The 15,103-nt window shown below is 38.3% G+C and overlaps 1 protein-coding gene across 3 annotated transcripts in view; it reads left to right on the top strand.

The window, feature by feature from the left end:
* The window catches only part of Tpk1 (thiamin pyrophosphokinase 1), a 320,069-nt gene that overhangs the window by 126,259 nt on the left and 178,707 nt on the right, over window positions 1–15,103 (top strand). For all 3 annotated transcript variants that reach the window (XM_029478480.1, XM_021164682.2, XM_021164683.1), the window contains one exon: window positions 8,952–9,024. In XM_029478480.1, coding sequence (XP_029334340.1) covers window positions 8,952–9,024 — 73 coding nt within the window. The remainder of the gene's footprint in view (window positions 1–8,951; window positions 9,025–15,103) is intronic.

Below are 15,103 nucleotides of genomic sequence, written 5' to 3'. Positions count from 1 at the left end.
CCCTCCCTCCCTCCCTTTCTTTTCTTTTCTTTTCTTTTCTTTTCTTTTCTTTTCTTTTCTTTTTTATTTTTTTATTAATCATTCCATTTGTTTACATCTTAAATGATATCCCAATTCCTGGTTACACCTCTACGAACCCCTTCATCCCAAATCCTCCCTCCCCTTTGCCTGTGTAAGGGTGCTTCCCCACCTACCCACCCTCTCCATCCCCACCACTCCAGCATTCCCCTACTCTGGGGCAGCAAAGCTCTCCAGGACCAAGGGACCTTTCCTCCCATTGCTGTCAGGCAAGGCCATCCTCTGCTACATATATATCTGGAGCCATGGATCCCTCCAGGAGCACTCATTGGTTGGTGGTCTAGTCTCTGGGAGAACTGGGTGGTCTGTCCATCCTAGGTTTTTTGACCAGTGGAGTTGCAATCCCCTGCTACTCCTCCTGTCCTTCCACCAGCTCCCCCACCAGGTTCCCTGAACTCACTCTGATGGTTGGCTCCAGTTGTTGGCCGGACCTCCCAAGGAACTGTCACACTAGGTTCCTGTCAGCAAGCACCTCTTGACCATGGATGGCAACAGTATTGAATTTGGTGTCTGCAGACAGGATGGATCCCCAGGTGGGGCAGTCCCCAGATGGTCCTTCCTTCAGTCTCTGTTCCATTTTTTGTCCCTGTTCTTCCTTTGGACAGGAACATTTCTGAGTTACAAAACTTTGAGAGGGGTGGGTAGCCCTATTTCCTTTTTTAATTCCCTCTTTTCTCTTCCTACTTCTGTAGTCTTCACTGCCAGCAGATAGGTCATAGGTGGGTATTTTTACATTTCAGGCTATTTTGTCAGAACTGCACTTATGTGATGGTGTCTGCAGGGTTAGTTCCCACAAAGCCCTCATAGTTTCTTTTCTGTAGTTCTCCCAAGCCTGGCCTATATCAGATGTATTCACTATTAAACTTGTCTCCTTTTGTGATGGTAGTAACTATTTTATTCATGTTCTGTCACATATAATATATACTTCATATATATGTGTGTGTATATATGTATATATATATATATATATATATATATATATATAAAATAAGTTGAATTAAGTGCCCCCTGTTCAAAAAGTATTTTACATCTGATCTCTCCTTACTTTTAAATCTGAATTTAAATTTTTGAGCTGAATGTGAACACTGACATGTTCTATAACAGTAGACTCCAACTGGCTAAGGCTCCTTAGTCCAATGATAACAAGGTATAGTCTAAACTGTAAGACTTGGTATTGTATTATTTTAGTTGTTTAAAGTTGAAATTGTGTATTCCTTTTGTGAAAAAATGTAGAGAAATACTATTTAAAAGGCAGTTTAACAGCCAGTCTGATGCTTTATATATAATTTATCTAATATAAATAGCTGGTATTGCCTTATTACCATGTTTTTCATTATATCATTTTATTTTGTGAATAGATAAGTAATTGTACATCTTAAATAACTAGCACTCCACTCTCTTTAGCTCTTACCCTGATTTTTTAACAAAATTCACATCTGAGCAGATGATAATGAGTCTGTACATGCACTCTGTACTAGGAATGTTGAGAGGATAAAATTACTGAAGTCTGTGTGCTTAAGTAGTACATCCTATAAGCTTTGTTTTAATAACACATTGAATGCTGGGAACACAGTATATACTTCAAAGAAAACTTTCTAGATTGTGTGTAACATGCAAGAATTCACCTAACCATATTGCTTATTATTTTATGCATAGCATATAATTCAGTGTCCAGCTTATCTCTGGGGTCCAGGTCTGTAGTGTCCACTACACATTTCTTTTTTTTTAATTAGGTATTTTCCTCATTTACATTTCCAATGCTATCCCCAAAGTCCCCCATACCCTCCCCCCCCACTCCCCTACCCACCCACTCCCACTTTTTGGCCCTGGCATTCCCCTGTACTGGGGCATATAAAGTTTGCAAGTCCAATGGGCCTCTCTTTCCAGTGATGGCCAACTAGGCCATTTTTTGATACATATGCAGCTAGAGTCAAGAGCTCCAGGGTACTGGTTAGTTCATAATGTTGTTCCACCTATAGGGTTGCAGATCCCTTTAGCTCCTTGAGTACTTTCTCTAGCTCCTCTAGAGATCTATCCAATAGCTGACTGTGAGCATCCACTTCTGTGTTTGCCAGGCCCCGGCATAGTCTCACAAGAGACAGCTATATCTGGGTCCTTTCAGCAAAATCTTGCTAGTGTATGCAATGGTGTCAGCGTTTGGAAGCTGATTATGGGATGGATCCCCGGATATGGCAGTCTCTAGATGATCCATCCTTTTGTCACAGCTCCAAACTTTGTCACTATAACTCCTTCCATGGGACAAAACATCCAGTACACATTTCATTTCACTCCTGTGAAGGCTCACGTTTTCTCTTCTTCCTGCAGCAAAGATGAGGATACATATAAGCAGTGTTGATAGTAATTTAACAACTGCTTTTCTTCCAGAACTCTTTGCCTGAGATTTCCTGTTGCATTATCTTTTCTTTCTTCTGCACCATCAGTCTTTGCTCCAGTCAGGAGAATCAGCAGTAGAAAGGCTGATTATCTAGAGTAAATGTGATCTTATCCCCAGATACTACCTACCACTGACAGCCTAGCAAAGCTGTTAGCAGCACTGCCTTTTCCTTCATGCCTGGAAAATCCATTTTCATGTGACATGAAGGTCAGCAGCAGCACCTCACATGATCCATTTAATAATCACCTGCCAGCCCTGGACAAGCAGAAAACCACTTCTGATGGAGTGCGCCTGTCTTACCAGGCATCATGCTGAGTGTTAAAATATTTGATTTAATATGTGATTTTAAAGTCAGTATTAAATATCATTTCAAAGAATAGTTGATCTTTTTTGTAGCATTTTGCCTGCTGACTCATGTTTTGAATTACAATGTAAGCCCATCCTGAACCTTTCCTAAAATGCAATTTATAAACTTGAGTGTCAGATATATTTCTATCAGTGAGGAGGAGTCTGAGGTAAGAAACTAAGTTTAAGTTCAGCTCAGGCTATGGATAGTCACCTTGCTTCAAAAACCATGTCTGGAGGGAAGCATCTTCTTTTCAAAGTTCATATTGTGCCTACAGTATAAAATATTTAAAAGTTACTTATACGTTTACTATTAAATATACTTTATGAATAATATATAACCTATAGGGGAAAAATATGTCTCTATTGGCAAGCATGAGGATATATATTTTCTCTCCAGGACCCATGTACAATGCCAGACCTGTCAGTATGTGCCTATAACCCTTGTTTGCTCTGCGTTAATGGAGACAGACAGATCACTGCAGCCTCAGTTTATTGTGCTAATTATGAGCTGCAAGATCATTGAGATACTGTCTTTAAAAGTTATATGTCAGTAATAGAGAAAGACAACTGACCTTTGCCTCTGGTCTCCATATGTTCATAACTTGTACAGGGCACACACATACATACACACACTGACTCTCATATAGGTGCATACACATAGACATGCGCATAAACATCTCATATATATAGCTAAACATAGGAAATTTAAATTCCTGACTTGCCTTATTGAAGTAACTGACATTAATCATCATGTATTTTATGAGGTATATAAATGGATGCTCTAACATCTCAACTAATGTGTTCTCTTGGTAGTCATAGACCATCCTGGCAAGTACTGATTGCAGGTGATTACTTTGAGAAGGGAAGAAAATTATGTACTAGAAAACATATGTGTTGCATTATGATTTCAATCCTATCCAGCCTATTCAGTCTTGTTTTACTGACTCAAACAGGGGTTGGCAAACTAGCTGACAGGCCAGCCGTCTCTAATAGTTTCTCAGGAACACTGCCATGAGCAGTTTTCCTGTTTTCTAACCACATTCATGCTACTTTGGGAGACTTTAGGTAGTTGTGACAGAAACCACATGGCATGAGAACCTAAAATATCGACCCGCTCACTCTAAGAAAAATAATTGCTGGTCCATAGCATAGCATGTGGTGTAGATGTAAGATTTTTCTATGCAATTAAAAAGGAATGTGTGCCCCTACCTCTGAGAGCAGAGATTCCTAACAAGGTGGGAGGCACCTTGCCCCGGTAGAGGGCAAGCAGCTGAGAACCCAGCTTCCTGAACGTTGTGTTGGCTGAAGGTGGGCAGAGATAGGGTGTTCTCCCCAGGTTAGGACAGTGGAACTCCCCATCTGCAGCGGAAACCCAGTGCTACCTCGTCCAATACCCTGTCTGAGGGAGAGAAGCCCATCTGCTCAAGAGGAAACCACTGAAGAGCATGAGAGCACAGATCATGGACCCTTAAGCCCCCAAGGTACCATCTCAGGATATGGACACTACTGTTGCCATCCACACCTACCTCCAACACTGAAGATCTCTCTGTCTCCAAGAGTCAGTCTAGCCTTCAACCTCTGTGAGGAGTCACTTCTTGCTCTCTGCTAAGTTCCCTGCTTCCTCTGTTTATGTCTCTTTGACCTATAGCAGCCAGCAAAACCTAAGGCTTTCTCATGTCCCCTTCTTTGCCAGGAATCAGCTGCAGAAGGTGGACCATTTCCCTTGTAACAAATTGACTGTCCTGATCTGTTAGGAGGGAAAAGTGGATACTAAAGTCCAAAACTAAATGGGAATCCCACCCCTTTTTGACCTTTAGACCATGAGCCCAACTTGAGATATTTACCATAGACCCCCTGAACCCAAGTGCCTACAGCCCAGAGGCACATTACCCAAGTGGCCTGTTCCCAGTGGAACAGCCCACACTGAAAAGCCGGGTTAAGCAACACTGCTCTTAAGCAAGGTGGTCACATACATAGAGATACAAGATAGAGTGAGCAAACACCTATCTCAGAGACTCTAGAAAGGAGTCTAGCTTATTTTTCTTACTTTCTTCACTTTTTTTTTGAGGTTTTGTTTGTTTGTTTTGTTTTTTGAGGCATGCTTTCTCTGTGTAACAGTTCTAGCTTCCTAGAACTCTCTTTGTAAATCAATTTGGCCTCGAGTTCACAGAGATCCACCTGCTTCTGTCTCCCGAGTGCTGGGATTAAAGGTGTGCACCATCCTGACCAGCTTCTCCTGCTCACTCTTTCTTTCACCCTTTCTTTCCTTATGTTTCCTCTTCCCACCATCATCTTTTATTATTTATTTATTTCTGTTTTTTTACATTCCAGATTTTATTCCCCTCCTTGTCCCCCCTTTCAGCTGTTCCATATCCCATACCCCCATCCCCCCACCAGACCTCTAAACTTCCTGGGGCTTCCAGTTTCTTGAGGTTAGGTGCATCTTCTCTGACTGAACCCAGACCTGGCACGCCTCTGCTGTATATGTGCTGGGGGCCTCATCTCAGCTGGTGTCCCATCATCATCTTACTGTGTCATTGTAGGCATCTGTGTGCATGCTGCTTTGCTGAATACCAAGGTTGGTCAGGCACTCCTGCACCAATCAATGACTTACCCTCCAAAGAAGCTGAAAGTTCCATACAGAACTGTTGTCTATGAAAATGCAAAGTGAGAGATTTCATGCTATTGGAGTGTTAAAACAGTAGTAGCATTTTCCTTGGATGCAGAACAAAGGGAAGACTTTGTGGAGGGAAAGCTCCATAGTTACCAGGAAAGGAATTTTGCATGATTATATTTCTTCATATCATGTTATATTTTCTAAATATATCAGGCTCCTTGGTGACTGCATGTGCTGGGCCATCAGCCCATTGATATTTTCAGCCCCTTTTGGACTCTTCTTTGTCACTGATAAGTGATGTGTGATAAGTTAAGATGTAAATATCAAAGGTATTTGATAGTTACACTGGGCCACTTGTGGGAAATTTTGGCCATCTTTTAATACTAATAAGTCATCTGCTATAAACTGAAAATAACAAGTATGTTTTTTAGATCTGTGTCTAAAGTAGGCAGATGGGGTCAGGGGCTACACAAATCTCTGCCCTTCTGTCAGTCTAAAAATATTCTTCTTATGTAAACTGTCATTATATCATAACATAATTTCTCTATATCTGTGAAGTGTCATCCCTAGAAATGCCTTCAGAATGCCCAGGTCCCATGGCCAAGGCACTGAAGAATATGTGTAATGGGCTTTTAATTGCAGAATAAAAAAATAACTCAGAAAGTTTCATAGATTGTATTTTATGTTGGAAATAATAATCTTACATAATCTTAGTCATTGTAGCCTGAATGCCAGGTTACTTTTGACATGAGTCTTCTTAGAAATAATCTTATTGATTTAATAGAAATGTATTGTATATGTTACATGAAGGGAATTATATTAAAAGGTAACTAAAGTTGGTTATAATTTATGTATGTAATTTTGTTTTCCTCTTAATATTTTATATAAAATCTAATTGAATTTAGGGTGTTGCTTTCTTACATTATTCTTTGTGAAATATAAAAGGAAATCTAATTCTCTTTTGAAGATGATCTATCCTATGGGACAGATGCTCAGCTGCTTCGGTGTATCAGCTTTTATTTTTCATTTTTATTTATTATCAAAATCAATATGCTATTTGGAAACTGCCAATTGATTTCTAGATATCTAAGGGACTACAATTTGGAGAGTAATACAAAGTGAGTCTCATTAGGAAGTTTGCTTGAGCCAGATGGAAAGAATGAGATCCTTTAGCTCAAGTGCCTTTTATCTACAGTGAAGTAAGTTGGACATTCTCTTGGTGTGATCTCAGTTCTGCAGATAATAGAGAAATTAAAGGAATAATTCCTTATGTCCCTTCCAGAGCTAATACTCTGTGGTCCAAAAACATTAATTTACATATGGCACAATAGTGTCCAGTGGAAGGTTTCAAAGTCTGAGAGTGTATGAATTTACTTAACTAGTAAATAGTTAAACAAAAGAAATGGCATGAGAGATGCAATGCATTGAGGACATTTTGGGAAAGGAACGTTATAGGAAGCCATTTGGAACAAGGCAAGGCCACCACGCCTGTCTCCTAATTCTACCTCATCTTGAATCAACATAATATGTTGTGCCCAGTCCTGCAGTGACTAGTTTATGAATGAATAATACATAGAAATTATTGATCCCTGTGCACACATTTATGCATGGGGTGCAGGTTATTGTTTTTTATTTGTTTACTGATTCTGAGAATTGAACCCAGGGCCTCCCATTGAGCTGTACCCACAGCTGTTGGCTGTGTGACAGCACCTCCTTCTATAAGTTGGAGTGCCCCTGGTATACTCCCAGGGCACTCTGTGCACCACATCCTTATTGTACAATCTTCTTACTTTGTAGTCAGAGGAAGTTGTATGACTTAAGGGTAAATTGGCCAAAACCATCTCAGTCAGATTAGGCTTGACCTAATGTTTCTAGTTGAGTTAGGAGATTCAAAATAGTGTAAGAGACAAGATTGTCTTCTTTTAGTAACTAATTTTATCTTGAATGTGCATATGAGGCATTCTGAGTCATAATTCTTACTATATAACTGCTCCTGCTTTAAACCTTTGCCCATCTGCTGAGAGACAGGTCTTTTGCCTACTGCTGGTCGTTGCATGCCCACGAGTAAAGAAAAGAAAATACATTTTTGTTTTCTCTGCCTATTGAGTGAAGAATTATAGCTGTGTCCATTGCTGGAAAAGGTCTCCTTGGAAAGTCTATGGACCTGCCCTTAACCCTTTGATTTGTGAATAAAATCTCTTCAGAGCTAGATTACTAGTGAGGTCTTTGCTATTGTGGCCTGGACTGCTCTCCCGATTCTGGGGCTCCCTCTCATGCCACATGCACTAAGAAGAGGATAAGCCAGTGATGCAAAACTGTTAGTATTTCTTTGAGTCAGATAACTAACTAAACAAGTGTGTACTGATAAAATTCTTCTGTTATGTGAATAGTAGAATATTTTTGTAGGAACTAAAAATATGCATTTCCTTTAGTATGCATTCCTTAGCTGCGGGAGACTCTATTGTTTATTCTCTGCTAAAGCACTGAAAAAAATTCAGGGCCATTTATCCCTCCACAATTCTGGGAATTAAGTGGGGCAGAAAAATTCTACCCAAACAAATAGGTGCTTTATGCAAAATAAATGATGACTTATGAAGACCGAGAGATAAATGGGATTTTAAAAAATGAGTTGAAAAATAATAGCAAAGTGAACTAAAGTAATATTCAGTATCAAGAAATTCCACATGCCTGGCAGTGGTGGCACACGCGTTTAGTCTCAGCACTTGGAGGCAGAGGCAAGTGGATTTCTCAGTTCAAGGCCAGTCTGGTCTACAGAGTGAGTTCCAGGACAGCCAAGGCTATACAGAGAAACCCTGTCTCGGAAAATTAAAAAAAAAAAAAAAAGAAAGAAAGAAATTCCACATCTTCCGATATAAGACCTGGAGTTCTTTTATAAAGTCCATTGTTTGTTTTGTTTGTTTGTTTGTTTGATTGATTGATTGATTGATTGATTTTGAGAAATGGCAAACATACCATGGCAGTTCTCCTGTGTAAGTCATGGAGATGGAAATCAGATCCTCAGGCACATTTATCTGCTAACCAAAAACCTTAGACTTCATATGATTATCTTAATCCTCTCTAGAAGACTCATATTTCTAGGAATGTGTCATGAAATGTTTGGAAAATTTGTTTAAATTGTTTTGGCCTGTGATTCTTCTCTTCAAATATTTGAAAGTTCAAGCTTGTATGAGAGTTAATAGGGAAGAGGGAAAGGTGTTTGTGTAAGATTTTTTTGTGTGTGTGTTTTAACTAGTTATCTTCATCAGTATCTGTTTGTTTGAAGCAATAAGTCTTGATGGTTTGAGTTGACCTTGTTCCTACTGATTGTTGGCCTCAGTGCATTCTAGTGAAATCAGGAGTGTATGACAGGACACCCCGTTTACTCTGAAAGCAGTCTAGGTTTCCTTGTGTTTTGAATATCTTAATTTTCTCTCTGGCCCTCACAGCTTTAGTGTTAAAGTTCATAATTGAATGGATCAGACTAGTTGACTCACATGGAACTGTTTCTTTCAGCTTTTTGCCTGAATTCATCAATGGGGACTTTGATTCTATTAGGCCTGAAGTCAAAGAGTACTACACCAAGAAGGTAAAGCACACCCACTTTCGCTCTTGAGCTCTGGCTCATGCCTTTGCTCTGGCCGAATGTCATGGGTGGTGGGGGATGGGCTGCCAAACCCGCTTGCTTATTTTTATAGTTTTTGTTATAGAAATTTAATATATGATACATATTTAATATATATCTACAATGGATATTTATATAAATTTATTTTATATTTTTATAATTCTTATGATATAAATAATACAATTGATCATAATAGAAAATATATAAACCTTTTAAAATGATGAATGGAAGCATAGTATTGATAAATTGTATCACCAGATATGCATTAATCTGTACTCTAAACATACATGTTACATATGTATTCAATATGATTATAGTTTACAAAGTCATATCTAATAACTTGCTATTTATACCCTCATTAGTCATTACACATTTTCATTAATATTTTATTATTATTTAATGAATGGATTATATGAATATTTACTCAACCAACTCCCAGTTAATGTACTTAAACTTTATCTATTTTGTCACATTGTAAACTCTACTAAAATGTCTTTATGAATGAGTGCTCATAAATATATATAATGGTATACTCTTTGAATTTCAGAAGTTTTCTGTAATATCTAAGTTTTGGTTTTTTTTAAATGAAGCTAGTAATTAGACCTTGAGATGAATAATAGCCAAACTTTTTCACTAGGGTGCAAATCTTTCTCAGATCTTGACACTTAAAAACTATATACAAGATCTAACTGGAGGTGCATATTAGTGAATGACAGGAATTACTGATTAAAGGATTTACAAGTCTTAGAAGACAATGCAGAGATTTAAAAAGAGAAGTTATAGTATTAGTAATTTTAGTACAACTTCATTATGTGTATCACTGTAAACTGATATGGTCAAATCACACTTTTTTTTTTTTAAAAGAAACTGCAATGATTGTGATCATAAAATAAATTTCTTATAAGGCTGTGGGAGAGGTGAGATACTTTTTAAATGCACAGGAAAGATTGAATGAATAGCTTCAGGCAAGTAATGGTTACGAAAATAGGGAGAGGGGGCTGAATAGATGGGTCAATAGTTAAGAACACAGTCTGCTCTTCCAGAGAAGCCAGTTTACTGCCTCGTACATGGCAGCTCACAGTCATCTATATCTCCAGTCCAGCCCTTGTACAAGCATGCATTTAGACAGTCACACCCATAAAATAAAAATAAATATTCCCCCCAAAAAACTCAAGAAAGAAATCAGTCTTCTGGGAAAAGGCCACTGATCGTATCATCTCTGCCTGTCCCTCATCTGTGTGTGTGTGTGTGTGTGTGTGTGTGTGTGTGTGTGTGTGCATATTTAAAGAAAAAGAGGAATTGAATAGGGTAAGACACAGCTACAAGTGGTGCTAGTGTGGAATGCAAATTATGCAAAAAACACATGTAAAATTCTCAAACAACAACATTTTAGGAAAGAAAGGCAAGAAGGAAGATAGGGAAGGGAAAGAAGGGAAAAGGAAGTCAGAACTGGCATAAGTGAGCCAAGGCTGTTGTGAATGCAAATTCTGGGGTTGGCTGGAATGCAGATTTGTGCAAGTCCCATCTGCCCACCAGCTGATCAGACCTTCTTTCAGCAAATGAAGACCAGTCCCAAGTCAGTGTTTGATATTCATGCTCAATTACTTCAGCATTGGCATGTTGCTATTCATTCCCCCACAGCCTCACTTCTCATTAACTCCATACCTCACCCTCACTGGGAAGGAGCTATAGCCTTGCTTACAATGCAGAGCTGTGCTAATGCACAGGTATTAATCATATTTTCAGCAACAGAGCCAATAGAGGGAGAAGCAGGGAGCAGCATACTCAAAACCAGCTGAGTAAATACGTGGTCAAAACTGACTTACCTCTCTGTCTCTTTATGCTGATGGCTTGCCAGAATCAGAAATGTCAGTCTGACCATTACTGTCTACGATAAAGAAATGAAGGAAATAAGCTTCGAAGAAACTTCTGCATGCTTTAAATTCAGGTTCAGCAATAAAGGGGATTTTTCAGTTAATACTTGTGATGGATTTTTCTTGTATTTCTTACTTTGCCTGCTTTTGAACTTGAAAAGTCATATTGGTTTTTCAAGACATGGTTTCTCTGTGTAGCCCTGGCTGACCTGGAACTCACTCTGTAGATCAGTCTTGCTCGAACTCACAGAGATCTGCCTGCCACAATTTATATCCTTTTAACATTTAGTTTTGAAAGTTATATCTAGCAATTTCTTTTCATTTCTCAGTTCTAGGCTACATAGTCTAATGCAGTTTTTCTCTGTGTCCTGAGTGTTAAAGTCTCTTCTTTTGAACTAACATGCGCCTAGAAGAGACAGGTGATGCCCTTCATGCAGTTACCGTGCCCCACAGAGTGCACCCTGAGTGTTTGGCTGTGAGTTTAATAATGATGATAATTACAAGTTAATGCAACATTACACACAATTTCTATAAGCCATTATCTCCAACTTCAGCAGTCCTTAAGCCTCTGTTTTACATGAAAGGGCATTATCTTCACTTTTACATCCATCTGTCCCCTAGGCTGCTCTGAGCTCTCAGTGATCTAAGACTTGGGCTCTAGGAAAGAAATGAAATTTACAGTGCTAACATATTGTTGCAATCATGGAGTAATCATAGAGTTAGCACTGACCCATGTGTGGTTGCACTTTGCAAAGAGTATACAAGCCGGTGCTTACTCTGTATTTCACCCAACTATAAAATCTGTTTGCCTTAGTTCCCAGCTTGGGTCACTGTTTTTAATTGAATGAGAGATGCCTCCCAAGAGTGTTAATGTTGTTTGTGTGTGTTTTTTAAAGGGTTTGTCTTTGTTCTGTTTTTTTGTTTGTTTGTTTGTTTGTTTGGATTTTTACTTCCTAGGCAATTCAGAGCTTCTTTGACTCGGCAAAAGTCATCAGTTTCAGCCTTTGTAATTTTCCTTCTATCATGAGTACATGCATTTTAGTTTTCAGAGAACTTTGGGAATAGTCTGTAGTTCTTTATTAGTTACAGCAGAAGGGATTCAAACTGTGCTTACTTTATCCTGAAGTGACTGAAGAGCTAGTTGTATCTTTCAGCTAATGTCTGAAGATGTTGTAGATCAACAGCATTTTATATAAATAAATAACTATGTAAATAGTGGTAAGTAGGATCAGAGGTAAAATGGCTTTGCAAATGTAATCCCATAGAGTTCAATGGCCTCAGTAAAGTGGCTCCCTGTGTGTGACAGCTTGAAGGTTAATTAATTCTCATGCTTTCTGTGAAAGAATTTTTTTGAACCTTTGAGTGAACTGCTGCCACTGTTTCTCAACAACACCTCCTTGACTGCTGCTTGCAAACACTACATAGAATCTCTGGGAATGGATTTCTCACAGCATCGACAGCAGTGTGATGAGTCTGGTGTGTGATTTCACCTTCACAATTTCATCATGTGCCCTTCCTCAGTGCCTCAGTTCAGGGACAGCAGGGGACAAGGTGCAAAGACTGGGCCAAGGTCAAAGTGACTAACACCTAAGCATCTGATAAATTGCTCAGTTACCAAAATAGAGTGGAGCTAGTATAAATCATTGAATTGGGGTGAGTAGTAACAGAAAGATAGCAAGGACACTGGTTACCAAATATTTGTACTTTTATACTGTATAGAGTAGACTTCGGGAAAATTCTGAACCACAAAGGAAATCCTCTAGATAGAATAGAAACAACACTAGTTATTAGTCAAACATGGGACTCGAAATCTGGTTTCTAATTTTGTTCAGAAAAGAACATCCAAAATTTTATCATGCTATCTAAGGACTGTGTAGTACTATAATTATAAAGGCAAAGATCTGACTGAGGAACTGTTCCAACTGCAGTGTAAAGCTGAATGAGGGCAGCAGAAAGGCTGTGCCATGGACCACCTGTTTTCTACTCTCTGTCAAGGTTATAGGCCACCAGGCAGCTGCAGAAATAGAACTAGAGACCAAGAGTGATGCCTAGGCTCTCATTTCTTCTTGCCTTCCATTGTGTCATGACAGTTTCTCAGTTGGGACATGTGATGAATGTGAGCAAATTGAATGAATTATTTAGGAATGACTTATTAAACAAATGTTTTCTGATTAAATCTTATTGTCATATAATATTGTTGAAGCCACATACTAAGTTTTAAAGCCTGTTTTCGACAAAGAAGATCAAAAATTTTAAAAGCAAATTTTCTTTCTATAGATAATGTTTTCATGTGTTACCCCATGTCACAGCCACCTCACTGTGTTTGTTACAGCTAAAAATGGTATTTGGGTTTACACAGAATTTTCTCAGTGAAAATCATTAAAAACTGACTTGTAGGTGACATATGAGTAGAAATTTTTGTTTCATAAGTGAATTACTGATATTGAATAATGCTTTGAATTTTAATTGCAGTTTAAGAATGAGGGCACTGATCCCAAGTGTTAAAGTGGTTAGTAAGATGGGTGGATAGGTACATGCGTGTTTTAAATAAATAACAATTTTGGATGTTAATAGCATTAATTTTTTATAGATAATTGAGTTTTTCTTCAACTGTAAAAATAAATTAAGTTATTACACCACTGAGTGTCTCACTACTACATGTGGGGAAAAAAATCAAATCCTGTTCCATGCCTCTGGTTTCCTTAGGTGTTTACAGGAATGATGGAACAGTGCTCAGGGTGCAGCGATGCTCTACAAAGACTAGAATTCTCGTCCAATCTTTCTTTTCCTTTCAAAAGTTATTGTCCTATGAGCATGTCTGTTGTTTCTCATAAATGCTGCTTTAAAAATATTTCTTGTCTGTTCATATCTCTAAGTATATCATTTATAAATTTATTTTTTAATTCGCAGTCAGAATCCTTTAGAATATCTTTTGAATTTGATGAAGCCATGGGTTCAGTTCTATTTAAATTTCATTGAATGTCTCCTGTTAAAAATGTCTACCCTGATTTACTTAGATCTCATGAATATTATTATGTTCACCCTTACTAGGTCTTTTGTTCAGACCTCCTACCCACATGCTAATAAAATATAGATATTTTAAAATTAAGTAATTTAAAGAACATACCAAACTGAACTGTTAAAAACTTTCAAGCTAACATAATTGTTTATTATGTAAGGAAAGTGAATATAATACACTGAAAGGCCACCTCCATTCACTTGAATTAAAAAAAAAAAAACCTAGAAACAAAATAAAGCAAACAAATTCTGAGCTCAGCAAGTCTGTAGGCTTAGGAAGGAAGACTAATTAGCATATGATGTGATATAAAGCTGTAACTGAGGGAATTACAGACAGACAGTTTCCATTGACAGTGAGTGACAGGCTCTTTACTTTACATTCTCTGAACTGGCTGCCTAACCTTTATTAGCATCTTACAAGGGGAAGAGGCTGCCAGGGGAACATCATGTGAAACTATCTCCTGAATGTACCTTAATTCCTGCATTTGCCTCAATCACAGCTCTTTCAAATTGAATTGATTGCATGTATATTTTTTGAAACTGTTTGAAGTGATTTAATATCCTTAAGATATTTAGGAAGGAAGAGCCTTTGCTCTTTAACCACAGGCTCTACCAAGTGAGATCTCCATGACCCCTCAATGCATGCCTGCCCTCCTCAATCCTCTTGATTTTCACACACTATTCTCAAGGGTCTCTGGCACTCTCTCTTTCCTTAATCATTGGTAGAAGGGACCTACTCACTTGGGCTCCTTGTCTGTTCACCTCCCAGAGGTTTTGTTTCTTTCTTCTTTTGTACTTGTTTGCAGAGCTTGATAGAAACAATTCAATCTGGACTTTCCTCTTTATTCCTGCTAACAGGGTGACCTAGTGAATCCTCACATCTGTGTCCATTCATCTTGGCATCCCTAATAAATAGAAGGCTGTCAATGTAGAAGCAGGAACTAAGCCTCCTTTTAAAACTAGAGTGGCAAGGTCTTATATAATATTTCACGTAAAAAAGACATGAGATTATGTGAGTTTCTCTGGAAACCCACAAGGGAGTTGCCTTAAATAAATCTGAAAGAGGTAGAAATTTACCTTAATATTTTAAAATGTACTTTGCCCCAAAATGTCTACCTACAACTCACCAGCACCTGCTCTTCTGTATTGGT

Source organism: Mus caroli, chromosome 6, assembly GCF_900094665.2.
Source record: "Mus caroli chromosome 6, CAROLI_EIJ_v1.1, whole genome shotgun sequence".
In the NCBI taxonomy this organism is placed as follows: Eukaryota; Metazoa; Chordata; class Mammalia; order Rodentia; family Muridae; genus Mus; species Mus caroli.
This window is presented reverse-complemented; position numbering and strand designations above follow the sequence as displayed.